Consider the following 17,220-nt stretch of genomic DNA (forward strand, 5'->3'; position numbering starts at 1 on the left):
CCTAGTGTGCTAGCATACAAAATGGCTGACATCACTAATTTTTATCTCCTGCAGGAACAGAACAACACTGCCTCATTTCGGTAGCTACTTCCTCATCATTTCCACATTCAGCTAATGAAATTAATAGCAATCCATAAAGCTCTTCACCATTCAGGCCCTGTCTGTTTTTGTCAGGAAGGGTGGGCTGCAGCTGATTCAGTCAGGGACCCTGGCCTGCCAGGACTCAGTCTGCTTGGGATGCAGTTCACAAAAGCCGGGAAAAGCTCCTCTGTCTAACAGGAGTGCTTCTCCATCTAGGTGGTGATTTATTTCAGAGGCACACCCGTGTTACTGTGGGGAATGCCGTAGAGAGGCTCACGGGCATTATTTCAAAGGCAGAATCTTTTTGTTACCCTCTCTCCTGATGCTCGCAAAGCAGCAAAACACACTGACATACTTCACACTTCGGTACGCGTGGCTTAGGGATGATGGTAACTTCTTTTCCTTTTTTTAAACAGTGCTTGCTCCAGAATCCAATTTTTCACTCTTCTCTGGCTGAGCATAGGTCAGTCAGCTTTCACAACACTCGACGAGGTTTGCGCGTTCGATGGGGCAGAGATAGGGGCGTGTTATTTGGGTAGACGTGACAGGTTTTTGGGATTCGAGTAGGCTGCATGGCACTTACTTGGCGAGGGGGTAAGTGTCAACCTGACCTTTATGTTTGCTAGCAGAGGCCAAACGGCACACACTATCAGGTGGCCCTAAAGCTCTTTACCGGGGGTGCCGCTCGGTGACCCCCGCCCAGGCACCTGCCCCGCTCGCCGTGGGGGCACAGCGGGTTCCCCTCCGCCCCGCCTTACGGAGCCGCCTGTCTCAACGATGACGCTGCGGCAATGGAGCACCCAGCGCCGCCACCGGGTTCCTCCGAGGGCTTCTCGGGCTCCCGCTTCCTGCACAGCGCCCTGCTGCCGTCTCCTGCCCGCGCAGGCCGGGGCCCCGTCCCAAGGCAGTACGGGAGCCGCACCGGGCGGGCCCCGGTGCCCCGGCAGGACAGGGCAGGGCAGGGCAGGGCAGGGCGGCCAGCCCGGGGTCGCGCCGGGGTCACGGACAGCCCGCCCGGGCGGGGCATCCCCGCGCCTCTCCCGCCCTTCCCCGCGCCCGCCGCTCCCCGCGCCTCCGAGCGTTGCGCACCTTTCGGGACTGGGCGCTGATTGGCGGAGTGCTGCCAGTGACATCAGCCGGCTCACTTCCCATTGGCCGGCCCGTTGCTGGGACCGTAGGACTTCCAGGGAGCCACTTAACCCGCTCGGCGCCGCCGCCCCGGGTCGCCCCCACCACGGGCCCCCGCCCGAGGCCGCCGCCGGCTCCTCCGGGCCGCGACCGGGCCGGCGGCGCGACCCCGCGGCGGGGAGCGGAGCCGCGGCGCCCCCGCCGTCGCGGCCCCGGCGGTGCCCCGGCATCGCTGCTTTAAGCGGTCGCGGCGGGGCGCCCGGAGTAGCACGCGGCCTGGGGAGGGAGCGCGGCGATTGGCTGGGAGGCCGCCCGGCGGACACGCCCCCCCTAGAAAAGGGGCGCCGTGAGTGGCGGGGGGAGAAAGTAAACACAGCCGGCCGGCCCTGCCCGCGGACCGGCCGGGGCGGGAGGGGCTCCGTGCCTGACGTGATGGGCCCCGGCGCGGCCGCCCCCGGGCAGGAGCACGCGGGGCGCGGGGCGGGCGGTATCCTCTCCCCCGGCCCCTGCGCCGGACTCGGGCCGGCCGCGCGGGCGGCGCTCCCCCTTCGCCGACTGCGCGCCGCCCCCGGGGGGCGGCGGTGAAGGACCTGCCCGGCGCCCCGCTATTTATTCGCCCCCACGCCCCCTTCCTCCTCCGCCCCGCTCTTTCCCGCGCCGCGGGCGGGCCATGGCTGGCGGCGGCGCGGTCGGCCCGGCGGACGAGCAGTGAGGGCGGACGGAGCCCTCCTTGTCGTCGGGGCGCGGCCGCACCATGTCGGCCGTCGCGTACGTGGACTTCGTAGCGGCGCAGTGCCTGGTCTCCATCTCCAACCGCTCCGCCGTGCCTGAGGCGGCGCGGCTGAAGGTGCCGGGCGAGGGGGAGGCGGCCCGGGAGCTGCGCGACCCCCGCGACGCCTGGAAGGACTACTGCGCCCTGCTGGCCATCGCCAAGAGCCTGCTGGAGCTGAACAAGTACCGGCCGCTGCCCGCCCCCTCCGTCTGCAGTGACAGCGTGGAGAGCCCCGACGAGGACGCGGGCTCCGACAGCGACGCGGCCACCGAGCAGGGTTCCAGCCCGCCCCGCAGCCCCCCGCCGGGGCCGCCCCCCCGCCTGCGCGCCGCCGGGGCCGCCCCTAAGGGGAAGCTGGCGGCCGAGAAGCGGCACAAGTGCCCCTACAGCGGCTGCGGCAAGGTCTACGGCAAGTCTTCCCACCTCAAGGCGCACTACCGGGTGCACACAGGTCAGCGGTGGCGGAGGGAAGGGGGCGGGAGCGAGCGCTTGTCCTCGGATGAACCCGGCCAGCGGCGCGCCCGGCATCCCCGCGCGCTCCCGCCGCCCTGCCGCGCCGCTCCGGCTCCGCTCGGGGCTGGCTCGTGTCTCCCCGGCTTCACGCCCCCCTTCCTTCCCCCGGGTCTCATCGGCGCCCCTTGTCCGGCGGGAGCCGGCGGCCGCCCCGGGCGGGGCTGCGGCAGCGCCTCCCGCCGCGCCCTGCCCGCCGCCCACCTGCGCCGGCCGGGAACCGGCCCGGGCCCCGCGGGCAGCGCGGGCCGGCGGCAGATGCCGGCGAGCGGAGCGAACTCGGCTGTCCGGCGCGGCTGGGAGGGGAGGATGGCGGCGGGGGCCCCCGAGTGCGCTCGGGGCGTCGGCGAGGGAAGCACCGGGGCGGCGGGATTCGGGTTTCCTGCCGCTGTAGGGTCAGAACTGGGCGCCCATTCCGCAAGGGAGGCGAGGGCAGCGCAGTCCCGCCCGCGCCCCTCTCGCTGCTCCCGCCGTCGGAAGCCGCGGCCTGGGCCGCAGAGTTGGCGGCGAGCTCTGCCCGGCTGCGGGGCAGGGTGCCGCGGGGCCGTGCCGCCGGGGCAGGGGCTGGCGGGGCTCGGGAGGGGGCGGCGGCCGCGTCTCGCTGAGCCCGGGCGAGCGGCACCTCTGGGGCTGGCGGACACACCCCCTCCGGCAGGCGGCACGGGCGCGCCCGGCGCGCGCGGCAGCGGGAGCCGGTGTCGGGCGCTGGAGCTGGCGCTGGAGCGGAGCACATCCCGGGCCATTGAGGCGCCGGACAGGGAGGACCGAGCCCGCTCTTGCCGGCTTCAGCGCCTCGCACTATCGGTTACCGAGATCCAGCTTTGACGCTTTCCACAAGGGCTTCATTCATCAAGCTGTGTGTTCCCATTCCCGGCCCTCGCTCGGGCGCCTCGGAGGGTGTGGCAACATGGAAACCTGGAGATAAAACATATCTGCGGCAGCTTAGCCCCAAGGGGACAGCAGCTGCAGACTTCCCTGTTCGTTTGTTGGTTTTCGTTTTGGTGGTTTTTGTTTGTTAATTTGTTTATTTTTAGACCTTCAGTGTAAGTGATTAAATACAAACCTTTATAGGTCTGAATTGCTCTTCGGATCATAGTGGAGTACAAAAGGCTGCTTTAAAAATGTTCTGAATTAAAGGGTTGTGTTCAGTAACAGAAAGGCGTGAATAAAATGAGACAAACACAACCAAGACATTTCATGTGCTTTACATCAGTTCTGTCAATGACGGTACCTTTTGGATTTTGTCTGTTGGTGGTGATGGTTAGCGGTGTGATACAAAGTGAGTTGATCACCCAAGGAATGTACCGTCAGGCATTGCTGTAGAATTTAATAAGGATTGGGTAGGATGTGGCCGCATCTAAGCTCCAGCTCAGGCTCCGTTGCTCCGTTTCACCGGTGTGCCTAGGTGTGCGTGCACTGCAGAGGAACAGGCTCGGGGCTCCTTGCCGAGCGGCGCTTTGCTGGCAGGTGTGCTGCGTGCTGCTCTGGAGGCTGGAGAGAAGGGGTAGGATTACGGGATATGGCTCAGCCATGAGCTCTGCGGTTAGGCTTTCTCTCTGAGCTGGGAAAGAGGATGGTCAGCGGTGACCCTGTGCTGACCTCGTGACCGGTGCCAGGAGTTGTGTTACCAGCTCAGAGACTGCAGCTCAGATGCTCTTTTGGAGGCTGAGTGTAACTGGTGCTCTCCAAGATGTTGTCTCATAAGTGACAAAGAAAACGTTAGTATCATTTCCATTTACTACCCCACGCTCAAATATCCACCCTGATAAGAGAACCAGAATAGATATTGGCTGAGATAGCATTCTGTGTGATGACATGTAAATTAATGTACTGTACAACCCACACAGCCTGCTGTAAGCAGTAGTGTTATAATAAGTACTGCTCAAGTGGTATGAGGTTTAGCATGTGCTGCTCCCAAGTGGGTGGCCTTAGCTCCAAGTATGAGGCATTTGACTCAGAAACACTGATGTACTGTCGTGGTAGTTCTGTGTGATTAAAATCACTGCAGACATCCAGGAATAATGAACTTTCAGAGCTTCCTAATGTGAAGTTAATTGTAGCTAACTGAACTGCTAAATGATACTGATAATGTTAATTGTCTTTATAGATGACAACAATTCCTTAGCAACAGTGGGATTCAATAGGACCTCTGGAGTTATTCATAACTATATATCACAGAGCATTAATGGGCCCTCCTTAGTACCATTTTATTTCCTTGTTTCCAAATAATGTCTCTCTCTGCCATTTTTCACCCAGTCACCAACTAGGATACTTACTGCAGTGTAGCCTTTAGTGGAAATAGGTGCACAGCCACCAGTTGAAGCTTCCTGGTATTAATTTTTAATATTTAATCCCAGTATTTCTATCTTGGAAAATGGCTTAAGGATTTCTGTTCACACCCATGAACTTGTGCGTACTCACAGTTCTCTTTAATCATTAGTCCTAACCAAGCAAGTTGGGAAGCTCTAGATCCTTCTCTTTCTGTGTAGTGGTTGGGCATCTGAAAACTCACCAGTTCATCTTTGGTAGCCTAATGCAAAGCAAGAAACAAAATACCAAATCAAGGTAGAAGGGTAGAAGGCAAAAACCTGATGCTGAGAGGTTAGAGGTCTCTATCTTATTAACCATTCTTTAAACTTGTTGTTTCAAAGATTACATATTTCAGATACTAAAAATGTCTATATAACTGTTTGCTTGAAGTTTGGGCCTTTGATAATGCTAGTTCAATTTCCAGGAGGCCCAAATTAGCCATCCATCAGAAACTGTCTTTTGAGTTGATCTTTACAGAAAAAGATCAGCAGATGGCACTGCACGTCCTGCCTATGCAAGCAGTCCCCTTGCTTGTGCTGCCAGGCCTAGGTGGGACCCAAGTCCTGTAAGTCGTACAGAGGCTGGGAAAAGGTGAAGGACCCATCTGAGCAAGAAAAAGACAAGCAACAGCAGATAAGCAGAGTTACTTCCAAAATTAAGAAGAAACAGAAATTCTCTAAATAGGTGGGTTTAGAGGTTTGGGTATGACAGGTGTAGGGTTACAGGTGTTCAGGTGACAGGTGTAGGTGTGTAGTGTTATCATTAGCCTTAAAGATGGAGCAGGGGGAACAGCTTCATACAGACGGATGTGCAGGCCAGAAGGTTTCCAGGGAAAATGAAGGCATACAGCAAAAAAGCAATCTCAGTCAGGAGGCCTGGGCAGGGAGTGCTGGGCAAAGGGCAGGGAGAGAAAATGGCAGGAGAAACAAGCTGTACAAAATTCATTTTTGCTATGATAGTATGAATATAATCCAGTTAAAGGGCACATTACCACTGACACTAGATCTTCTCTGTTCCTCCTTCCTGACCAGAAAGGTACCATAAAAGTAGCTTGTGAGATGCTTCCTCCTACTGGACTTTTAGGTGTATGCTTGCCTGGGGAGGCTGGGGATTGATGGGAATTCCACATACACATCAGATGCCCTTAATTAAGAGTTTAGATGCTCAAAATCCAGATGTGGGAAAAGTTCTCCCTCTTCAGCTCAGCTTTTCAGGCAACTGTATCATCATGTAAACTGAATCCAGACGATGCAGAGAGTTTTGTTACTCCAGGCAGCTGATGCACTCTTAAGTGCTCCCAGCATTTGGCTTCAGCAGGGCTCGGAGGCAGGGGTTGGGCAGAGGTGAGAGCCCACAGGCTGACAGTCTGCACAGGGAAGTGGAGGAGCATTTCCAGCTGCCTGTTACTGCTATCCAGATGTTGTGGTGTTGGACCAGCCCCTGTATTGGTTTGGTTTAACTGTAGTGCTTTGTTATTTGTGTTCTAGATTATCTCACTCATCAGACTGTACAGGTGCTGGTATGTTGACAGTCCTCTGCTCACCGAGATCTTTCTCAGTAATTTTGTTTGAGCATAATCTGAAATACAGCGTTTTAAGACCCTCCTGTCCAGCTCATGCCATGTCACTTACCCAGATCCTTTAGAATAGGACCCAAGAGCAAAAAGTGGAGCCGGCAACAGATTTTTTTGTTAAATTCAGATTGCCATGTGAAATACCATGGTTAATGAAAATGCACAAATTGCTGGAGTTCTAATGGGCATGTTTCCAGGTCTTGGAGAAACATGATGATCCTGACTGGGAGCCTTGCCAGCTGAATAAGGTAGGTAGAAATTGTCAAGATTAGGTTCAGAATTGTCCAATTCCCTGTTGTCTTTTTTTCTGATAAAAATTTAAGATTTTAAGGAAGTGTATGTGTCAGTTGTGGGAAAGTGCTCCAGAAAAATTTATCAATTGAGTCAGCATGACAAAGTTCACGTGTAGGACAGAAGCAGTGAGCAGGCATTATCCGTAAGAGCACAACTTCTGCTTCCAGATGGATGTGTTGAAATTGCAGTTTTACCGAGTTCTGCTCAGTGTTTGTGCTGTGGCACTGGAGACCATGTGGTGGGTGTCATTGCTCTTGTTAGCTTGTGTTTGTTGCAGCGCCAGCTGTTGGGATTGCTGCAGGAACTCCTTTGTTCCTCTTTGTTGGCTGCTCTGTTGTTGTGCACCAGGCTGCTGCTCCTGTGCTTCTGGCCTTGAACAGCTTCCAAGCCTGCAGCTGGAAGAGCAGGGGAGGGCCAATTTAAGATTAAAGAAACAGAGTCTGAGGGAGTGATGGCAGAGAATACCTCAGACACTGTACACTTGTGGTAGCGCAGTTCACCATCTGTATTCAGGTTATGATTAATGTGCACAGCCTGAGAGCACTCCATAAATACTTTAAACTTGAGGGAAAAGTCTGTTGAAACACTGGCTAATAAATTCAGAGTGAAATATCATAAGTTACATTAGCTTTCTGAATACATGTGAAATTGGATTCCTCCTTTCCCTGTCAAAGCTGTTTCATCCTAGCAAGGAAATTTGATCATTTGTATTGGACAGGAGCTTCTACCCAATGTCCTTTGTTCCCAGGTAAGTGCACTAGGTATGTAAGCACCAGGCTAGGAGTTGGTGTCTCTCCATTGTTGTTGTTATTCAAGTATTACTGTAAAATGGAGGAAGTTCACATGAAGACGAGCTGGGAAAGGAGAAGAGCTAGGAACTTGTCTCACATATCTATGAATGTACTGCTGAGGGCTCTTGCCTTAGCTACCAAAGCACGGATTTTACTCTCTGGTGAGGTTTGGAAAGATCTTTCCCAAGTAGCTTACCTGAGTGCTCTCTCTCTCTCTGTATGTTTGTGCGTATGGAGGCACAGTCCCCCAGAGAAAGCGTTCTGTAACACGGTTAAAGGAGGTTTGTGCTCTGACAGAGAAGCTGAAAGGGCATCTCTTTTGTCTGATACTGCATCGCAGTGGGATAACAGCAAGACAGTTTTCCTGGAATTTAGGCTCGGCAGCAGCAGGTTCTAGCAGGTAGTTTTGCATCTGGACTTTGGAGAGAGACTCAAAACAGCTGTATGTCCAAGCAGCTGCTGACTGGTAGTTTAAGAATGTCAGAACACCCTAAGTACTTGCTGAAGGCAGCATTTTAATACTTGAACCAACCTATTGTGTTTAATCCTAAGTCCTGGTGGACTAAACCCCTTGCTGGAACCCAAACATCTGCGCCTATCCTGTCTTTTTGGTCAGTTGTCTGCTTAGATGACCATGGTTTAGGTGCTCCAGACAGCGTTGGTTTAGGCATATGGTCCCAAACATGCACACTGCTGACCTCTCTCTGCACCAGTATCTGTACCTGGTTGGCATGTGTTTTAATGATCTGATTTTGGAATATCTCAGAAGAGGAAAAAGCCTGCTTGAAAGGCCTCCAGTCTGTCTGCCCAGATGATCTATCTTCACCAGAATATCTGGCATGTGGACACTCAGTCAGTCAAACTCCAGTGTCCCACAGGAAATTGCTCATTCAGAGTGTGTGGAGCAAATAACTGGGGAGAAAGTATACCTGAGACGGCAGATATTCTGTGTGTTAAAGCCACCATGAACTGCAGCTCCTAACCTCAGTCATCCACGCATAAAGCAGAGTTTTGTGGTGAGGAGGCACATGACTAATCAGGATACCACTACTACCTGTACTTATGTTAATGAGCCTGCTAATGCCCACTCTGCATTCATTTTTCGGAATTCTTTTTTCTGTGTAAGACTGCAGTGTGGGAAAATCTGGAATGTCCCAGGGTAGGGGAAAAAAGATTTTTTTTTTTTAAATCTATTCAGAATAAAATAAAATCGACCTGCCGAAGGTCATACAAAGGAGCTTGGATATAGAGTTTAAACTTGCCCAGAAAGAACAAACTAAACATTTGTTGTAGAGGGTGGGGAGAAGGAACAAGTTGAAAATGGCAGGTGTAGCAAGAGGGCTAAGATTAAAAGGATCTGCAAAGGCCTTTACATCCATATGGGATTTAAAGGAAGCCAGGATTGCAGTAGTTCTTTAGACTGTAGAGAAGACCTGTGAAACACCACTGTTAACTTAGAATAAACTGTCTCATTCTATTCCTGGTGCCACACAACGCAAAGAATGGGAGTCTGCAGATGCACCTGTTCCTATTACCCATAAATCAGTTTCTCATTCACTTTTTACTTCTGTAAGCTGCTCTGGATACATATGTGTATACATACTCATCTTATTTTTTTAAAGAGAATTATTCACCTCTTGTGTCTGTTGTGTTAGGGTCCAATCACACATAGTTTCAGATTATCATGATGTACCTTTGACCATTTTCTTGATGGAAAATCCCATCGGAGGCATAATGTAAAAATTCAGTAGCATATAGCCACTAAGGGAAGCAGTGTATAACAGCACTGCTTGTTGATGTTTCAAGCCTTTAGCGTTACTATCCCCAAAACTAAGGGAGAAGAATCATGAGGGAGATGCACGCCTTGCCTGAGCTGGCTCAGAAATCCGTGTCTCCAGATGGAGGCAGCACCCGCTTGCACTGCGGCTCTCTCTGCCACTGCCTGCTCAGCAAGCAGATGAGTTGCAAACTTGTTTTCTCAGAGGGCTCTTCCACACACATCTCTGCTGCTGCAGAAAGAAAGCACGTCAAATACAGCAGATACAGCCACCATCTTTGTAGAGTGGATGGCTATCACATGCCATCAGCCATCTCTGCCTTGCTTTAAGTGCTTCCCAGAAACACACTCCATGCCTGCCTTGCACCTATTGAGGCTGTCACTGAGGTGCCATCTCTTTGGGCTGCTCTCATCCCTTACAGCTTTGTGACCAAGGGGAGACATGAATTCTTGGGCTCGGAGGTGAGCCCTGAGGGCCTGGAAATGCCTCCCTCCCCCTGTCTCTGCTCTGAGAAGCTTGGAGTTTAATACATCTAGGTGTCAGGGATAGTGCCTACTTTCATACAGGAACTTCCAAAGTGGCTGTGACATCTTCTGCAGGTTTGTATTGCTGAGGTGATGGAGTCATTCTTCACTACTGTTCTTGGGAGCTCTGCAGTGGATGGGGGGCCGTGCTGGTGGCATCCTGATGCCTCCAAGGGAGCATGGCCACCCATCTGTCGCCGTGATCTCTGCTGTGTCCCATCCTCATGCACAGCAGCTTTTCTGTTGGTAGCAAGGTGTCTGCACCATGACAGGCTCCTGCAGCCTTTGTATCTTCCCCCAGCTGGGCCCAGGGTTGATTCCCTGCGGAGTACAGTACCAAAGCACAGCAGGTGAGGTGATCCTCATGTGATCCTGAGCAAGCCGTGCCTTTCCCTAAAGCTTTGTGCCTACACTGCATAACCTCAGAGTGCTTTCCCCTGGCATGTGCAATGGATGTGTGGGGTAGCCATGGTGGAGGTCATGCTGCTCCTGTCATGTGTCAGAGGGAATTCCAGAAGCAGGGCTTCATTTTATCTTCCCAAGTGAAATTCCAGGAGGGCGTGGGGGCGGAGTTCAATTTCTTAAGGACTGCTTGAGGCCAGATTTTAAACACTACTTTTAGACACTCAAGTTGGATACTACCATGCCTAAAATAGGTGCTGCTCCCCAAAGACTGATGCAGCCTAGGCACCTAATCTCCCTGTTTACAGCTGGGCATTTCTGCAGACTGACGAGCTGTTCTGGGGGAGATGGTTGGAAATGTGGTTTCCAGGGATGAGGCAGGATGCCTCAGTTGCTCCCACTGCTCTGGGGTGTGAGTGCCTGACACAGAGGCATACACTAGATAGCTCCACAGGTGCAAGATGTGTAGCAGTCCTCCCACGCTCCCAGGGGCCAAGAAAGCTGTTCTGCACCTCCCACTGCCACCTGCTTCCAGGAGCTGTGACAGAAGCCATGACATAGGTTGCAAAAGAGCAGCACAAGTGAAACACTTGCCTCAGACGCTAAGGGCTGGGCAGGGGTGGTGTTGTGAGGCCTCCCTACAGCTCCTGGTGCTGCTCCACAGTGGAGCTGTGGCTGTGGCATTCAGGCACCTGTGACCCTCCATGCTGTTTTAATTAATTTGTTTTATACAGGCAGTGGTTGTTCAGAAGGTCTTCCATCCGTGTCAAAACGCGTATGCCAGGGAGGCCAGGGAGCCGAGAAATGCATTTATAACAAACAAAGTAGCCCTGGCTCATGATGGCTGGCAGCTCTGCCCCCACCAGGCTTGGGCAGGCAGCTGGTGTGGCCTCCTGTGCTCCGTCCTTCTCCCCTGACCAGGAACCAGCATGGCCATGAGGCCCAGGAGCCAGCGCAGGGGCAGAGGCACAGGGCTGTGCTGTGACTGAGGCAGTGCCACTCACCCAGCTCCGCTCCAGGGCACGCTGGTTGGTCTGGAATAGGGCAGCTGCCTGTTGAGCAGCACAAATCATTGGGAGCCCAAACAGTGAAGCATTATTTAGTGAAGCTTACTAGGGCTTTCAGGGCCCCTGGTGTAACTACACCTCAGCTAACCTGGCCTGTCCTTATCCTCCTTTGGCCTTTTGGATGCCATCAGTGAGTCCCTCCCTGCAGCTCTACCATACTTTGTATGGACCATTGTCCTCCTGGATTCAGGGCTGTTCATTCAAGTCTGTAGTTTGTAGTTGTATCTGGGGAGAACTCCAGGACCCACTTTGTAAATCACTCCTGTTGATCTTTGAATGTAAAGTGAGCTCACCTGTTGTACCAAACCTCATAGTACTAAGAAATACTGGAGTTCCTGAGTTTCTTTCCAACTCTTCCAAGCTGGAAGACCCCCTGGGATAGTTTTTGTATTTCATGGTTATCTATAAATAGCTGTTATAGAGCTGCCATTTATATTCCCTCCAGGAGGCTCTGAAGAAGGTAAATGAAAGGGATCAAACCTGCAGCAGTGCATGGTGGAAATCTTTTGTGTGAAGTTAAACAACTTCAGTTTCCGTCTGTGCTGTGTACTAGGGTCAGCCTTGCTGCTTTGGAGGCACTGTGTTTGTGCCTGAAGGCAAAGCCTATGCAACCCACAGAGGTGAACTGTAGGGATGTGGAGTGCCAGGAAGATGATGTGGACTGGTCTTCAATCCTTGCACCCTTGTTTTGTAAAATCAAAGTTGTGGTGTCATTTAGGTTAATGTGTTTGGGTTTGTTTTTAATCATTATAGCAAACATTTATTCCAATAGAGTGGGAATAATGAGGTGTTTTTCCTGTCTTCAAACCAGCTGTCTAAGAGATTGATACTTGCTGGAACACCTTGGATTTCCAGAGGAAGGGCTGAAAGGGGAGCATGGGACTTCCCTCTGCAGGTGCAGCAGTTTTGCCCTCCATGTTTACAGCCCTGAGGCTTCACTGTTCTCCCCAGTGCCTCCCCACTCAGCTCTTCCTGGGATGGAAAGACTTGTCCTAGCTAAACAATTTTTTTTTTTTTGTGCCATTTTCTAACTGTTACAAATAATTCAGTAGAATGGGAGTGTCAGAGGAATATTTCTAGCACACCTTTCCCAAGCTACGGTAGTGAGACCAATATGAAAAACACACAGGCAAAGGCAGAGTTCATCTCTTGTTTTGACAGTCTTCAGGTCATGTAAGGTTCTGCACTAGAATGTGAGTTTTGTGTGTTTGGAGGGATTTTTGGCTTCTGCTGGAGGCGAGAGTGAAACCTGATGAAGTGAGTTATCAACAACTCCACAGACGTTGGCACCATGGCAGGAAACAAAAGCAGCTTTTCTCCCTCAGCAGCATGTTCTCTGGCTCCTCAGCAAGGCTGGCATGTGCCGATCTGCAGTCCCCCTGCCCCCCATAATCTCTCGCCGTCCTTTCTTGCCCACAGGTGAGCGACCATTCCCCTGCACGTGGCCCGACTGCCTTAAGAAGTTCTCGCGCTCGGACGAGCTGACGCGGCACTACCGCACGCACACCGGCGAGAAGCAGTTCCGCTGCCCGCTCTGCGAGAAGCGCTTCATGCGCAGCGACCACCTGACCAAGCACGCCCGCCGCCACACCGAGTTCCACCCCAGCATGATCAAGCGATCCAAAAGGTCCACCTCCAGCAGCTCCTTGTGAAGGCAGGGCTGGCCCCGGGGAAGGAGTGGAGGAGGGGCGGGCTGTGGCGAGGGTGCAGGCGGTGGGGCCAAAACACGAGCATCCACTGCGCTGCCGGTCACCCTCGCTGTCCAAAAGCACATGTAGCCGGCATTTAAAAAAAAAAAATTACTCAGTATCCCCGTCCCCATCTTCCACCTCCTGGCTCTGCCCCGAGAACAGTCTGGAACAAGTGGACTGTGGGGTGAGAGGAGGGAAGGGGCAGCCAGGGAGGAGGGACCACCTCTTCCAAGGTGTGCGTTGATACTGGTGTACGTACATAGGACTGGGCGGTCTGGCCTGTGCCACCACAGTAGCATGACCCCAAAGTCTTTGTGATTGCTGTGTCATGAACATGTTTTGTTGAACAGTGTAATGCTGCTTGTATTTAGAGTCTGTCGAGTAAAAACACTTTCCGAGTCACATAAATAACTCAGATAAAAACTCCATAGCACATTGTAGAAGTGGGTTTACTTCTGTGTATCTTCTGCGTTTCTGCACTTAAAGAGACTATTAAGAGAAACATTACATATGTTACCAATAGTATCTGATTGATATACTGAGATAAGGTGAATTTATACTCAATAAGGCCCATTAAAGTAAATAGGTATTTTTAACTTTTCTTTGTATTAACTATACTTTTGAATATCAGCTGGACTTTTCCAGTAAAAACATGTATGTTTCAAGAAAATACTTAAAGCAAAAAAAATCCCCATCAAGAGCTCAGTAATTTTCTGACTGTGTGTGTATTTAGCTCTGTTATTCACTTACCTGGAAAAAAACAGCTCAGCCTAAATTATGTGGCGGGCATGTGGGAGCTGAAGCGTATGTCTCTCATATGATCCCATACTTTACTTGTCAGTAATATAGTACTGTACTACAGAAATGCCACTAACAGTGCTTTATTCTGCTGTGGTTTGTTTGAATGGGTGCACAAAGCAGCTACCATCTTTACAAACTGCTGCTTTTTTAAAGGCTTTTTCTCTTCCTACACTTGCCTTAAAGATTTATTCTCTTCATACCATGGCCTAACTCCCTTGGAGTCCTATGGGAATTGTGTGTGCTTATGGAGAGAGTAGACCTTTTCTTAAGAGCACTCAGATAATGGAAACACCTAAAATTACTGTAAGGAGCTCTTTGGAAGGGCTCCGGTATCTCTTGATTGATCTTTCTTTGGAGTATGGGGGAATACCACAAGCTAATTTGAAATATAGAAGGTGTCTTGCAATACTCCTCTGTGACATAAGCTTCTCTTAGTACTTTGTACCTGTGTCATGCATGGCACGTCAAATGGTGATAAAAGCAATGTTAACTTTTATTTTAAAGCTATTTTTTGATCTTTAAAAGGAGCAGAAAGACCACTGAATGAAAACTTTTAGATGTGATCATTAGTGAATATTTAAAATTTTTGTATGTTAAAAGCATGAAATTTAAGATGTTATCAGTGATATACTTTTTCCCCTCCCCAGCTGCATAATGGGGGAGAATTCTGTTTACACATTATTTTTCTCCAGCAATGTTCTTCTGTTTGATTTTTTCCCCTTCCTCCAGAAGAGGAAGGGGAGGTGCAGCCCTACTAGAGACTTAGGGCCAAATTAATTTTGTGAGTATTTACACTGAAACCCAAAGTGTCTCCACTGCAGATGAATTTAGGTCATCTTGTAAAATTTTGTACATAAAAGATCTTGTTAGCACACCTGCAATTACAGTATCTTATTGTTTTATCTGATAAAAAGCTTGCTTCCTAGAAACAAACATAAAAAATTAACTCGGAGAGTAGAGTGTTTTCCTCTACAGTTGTATATGGCTTTCAGCATTATAGAAATCAGTTTGCATACTGTGTTTTTATCTGTGTAGCTCATGATAGATTTCGTCTATGTGAAGAGAACTTCTTTTAAAGCATTGGGGATATTGAATAGTCTATGGAATAAAAAGGGATGTGTTTTCTTCAGTGAAGACATCAGGAAACCAAGCACACTTTCTACCTCCGTTTCAGCTTTTTGAAACATTTATTTTAGAAACCAAACTTTAATTTCTCGTATTCAGATTAAGTCATAGGGACATGAGTTCTTTGTAATAAAATCTGGTAGTGTTGGTATGTTTATTGATCAAGAAATACAGAAAGTATTCTGCTTACCAGTACTGTTAATGCTGCCTTGTGGAGTAGGGTCAGGGCCATGAGCAGCCCGATGAGATTCAGAGGTGCATCTTTATTCATCTTTGTTCTTCTCTCTGAAGATCAAGCTAGATTTCAAGTCTCTGTCCTGCAGTCTGGATTGTTGCCATTTTGTGGGACAAATACAGCACTTGGCAAATTAAAGCCTGATCCTGTGAAACACAAGAGATCCTCACATCCAATCAACCACAACTAGAAGCCACAGCTGATAAGCAGCTCCTAAATCAGTATGTAAACCTTTTGGTCACTTAGCTACCAGGATTAACTGATATATGGAAGTAAATGGCCAGCTTTACAGTATCCATGTTGTGTATTTGGGGTAGAATGCACACTTAAAGAAATGTTCCTGCAAAGTCTGAAATAGGCGGGAGGTACTTTAGTCCATGGGACAGTGGGACATGCAAGGCATGTGTCACCACTGCCAGTGACAAGATCCTGTTTCTGAAAAAAACCCTTCCTAAATGGTAGTGTATGCTGTATTTCAGCATTGGACAGACAGGATTAATGTGATTCATTAATCTCTAAGAGAATGCATTGGGAATTACCAGGTTTGGGGATATCATTGTACTGTTTTGTTAATTTGGTTTGTTTTTTGTTTTTTTCTTTCAGTAAAAGCAAACAATGGCTTTAACACCTAAAACAAACTGCAGGTTAGATCCTTGCATCTTGAAGTTAAGTTTTGAATAGTGTTGCAAGTGTTGGAAAAGAAAAGGAAAATCAGGTTCTCTAATACTGTATGTACTTGTTGTACTATTTTGGAAGTACTTAATAGCGCTGAAGTTAGGACAGCTCCTCTCCTTGATTAAGAAAGTCCATTAGTATAGAGAAGTCATGGATTTAAAGGTATAGCTATATAACATACTTCTTGAACTTTCTTCATGACCGACATTACAGATCTGTTTTCAGCTTGCAGATGGACTTAGGCCAGCATACACCAGACTGGACACATACTTAAAAATGCTGTTCTACAAACCAGTGATCTGTAACACTGTAAAATACCAACTCCCAATAGTTTAATCAGTTTTATTTTTGTACAGTATTCGTATTCTTTATAAGTTATTTTGCTGTCCTGTTTTGTAAATCACATGAAATTGTAAAAAAAGGAAAAGAAAAAAAAGTAGGCATAGGTGTTTTTGTACATATGTATATATATATTGTCCAAATAAAGAAAAAAGGAATAAAAAATCCAAACTTGGTCTTGAATGACTGGAATCAAGCAGTGGTCATGTAAACCAGCCTGAATGACCACAAAAAAAAAAAATACTGCACATTATGAAATTCATAGTTTGAGCAGCGTGTGAACCAGCTTAAAAGGTCTTAGTGTTTCTAGTCATCATTTGGCTTGGATTGTCTTTCTCTACCTTTCCAGTGTGTTTTCCCAGGCATTCCTTCTAGAGACAAAACTTGCACTCAGGAAGAAGTGTCCCATCACCTGCATGCTCCAGCTCGCTAGAACTCTGTCTCCCACTGCTCCTTGGCCTTTGAGCTCAGAGTGGTGCTCTCCCTCACACCACGCACCTGCTCTGTGAGCAAATGATGCTGCATCCACACTACTGCCTTGAGCTTTCCGTGGCTTTGGAGGATTCACTGGTGTATGGAGATTAAGAGCATCTGCTTGGCCTCTGAAAGAGAAAGGCAAGGTACCCTGTGCCAAAAAGCTCCCTGACATGCACAGCCATGGGCATCACAGTCACTGAAAGCACCCACTTACAGGAACTTAACCAGGTGTGTGGGCACAGGGCTCAGATGTGACTGCAGGATGAGCCCTGGACCCAAGGGAACTTGCCATCTTCCAGCAATGCAGGCAGGGACAAATGGGTGGAAGATTGCCATCTGCAGCTGGAACAAAACTTGTAACTAGCTTCCAGATTTTACTCAATGCTGAGTTGGAGTTTTCTCTTCTTGTGTTGGATGGCTAGAAGACAGATAAAAAAAACTCAGCATAATGTTTTTTCAGCTTGTCATTGATTTTATGAATAAGGGACACAGGGCTGTGGCACTGGCCTCATTCCCTTGCAATCCCATCATAAAAGACTTCCCACAAATTCTTTATCTTAAACCTTTTAATATTTGGTTTTAGTGCTGTAATTTGAACAGCTACCAAAATCTGCCTAGTGTAGAGGAGGCCTTAGAAGAATGTTTCC

General features: G+C 49.7%; 1 protein-coding gene across 1 annotated transcript; it reads left to right on the top strand.

Annotated features, from left to right (window-relative positions):
• The first annotated feature begins 1,831 nt into the window (after window positions 1-1,831).
• Window positions 1,832-16,300, top strand: KLF9 (KLF transcription factor 9). The gene is made up of 2 exons (XM_054283500.1): window positions 1,832-2,432; window positions 12,650-16,300. Exons 1-2 carry the CDS (start codon window positions 1,964-1,966, stop codon window positions 12,880-12,882), a joined length of 702 nt encoding a protein of 233 aa, XP_054139475.1. The 5' UTR covers window positions 1,832-1,963; the 3' UTR covers window positions 12,883-16,300.
• Window positions 16,301-17,220: the final 920 nt, after the last annotated feature.

The sequence above is a fragment of the Melozone crissalis genome, unplaced genomic scaffold, assembly GCF_028551555.1.
Source record: "Melozone crissalis strain CALT ecotype California unplaced genomic scaffold, PUWL_Pcris_2 ptg000036l_1, whole genome shotgun sequence".
Lineage (NCBI taxonomy): Eukaryota > Metazoa > Chordata > Aves > Passeriformes > Passerellidae > Melozone > Melozone crissalis.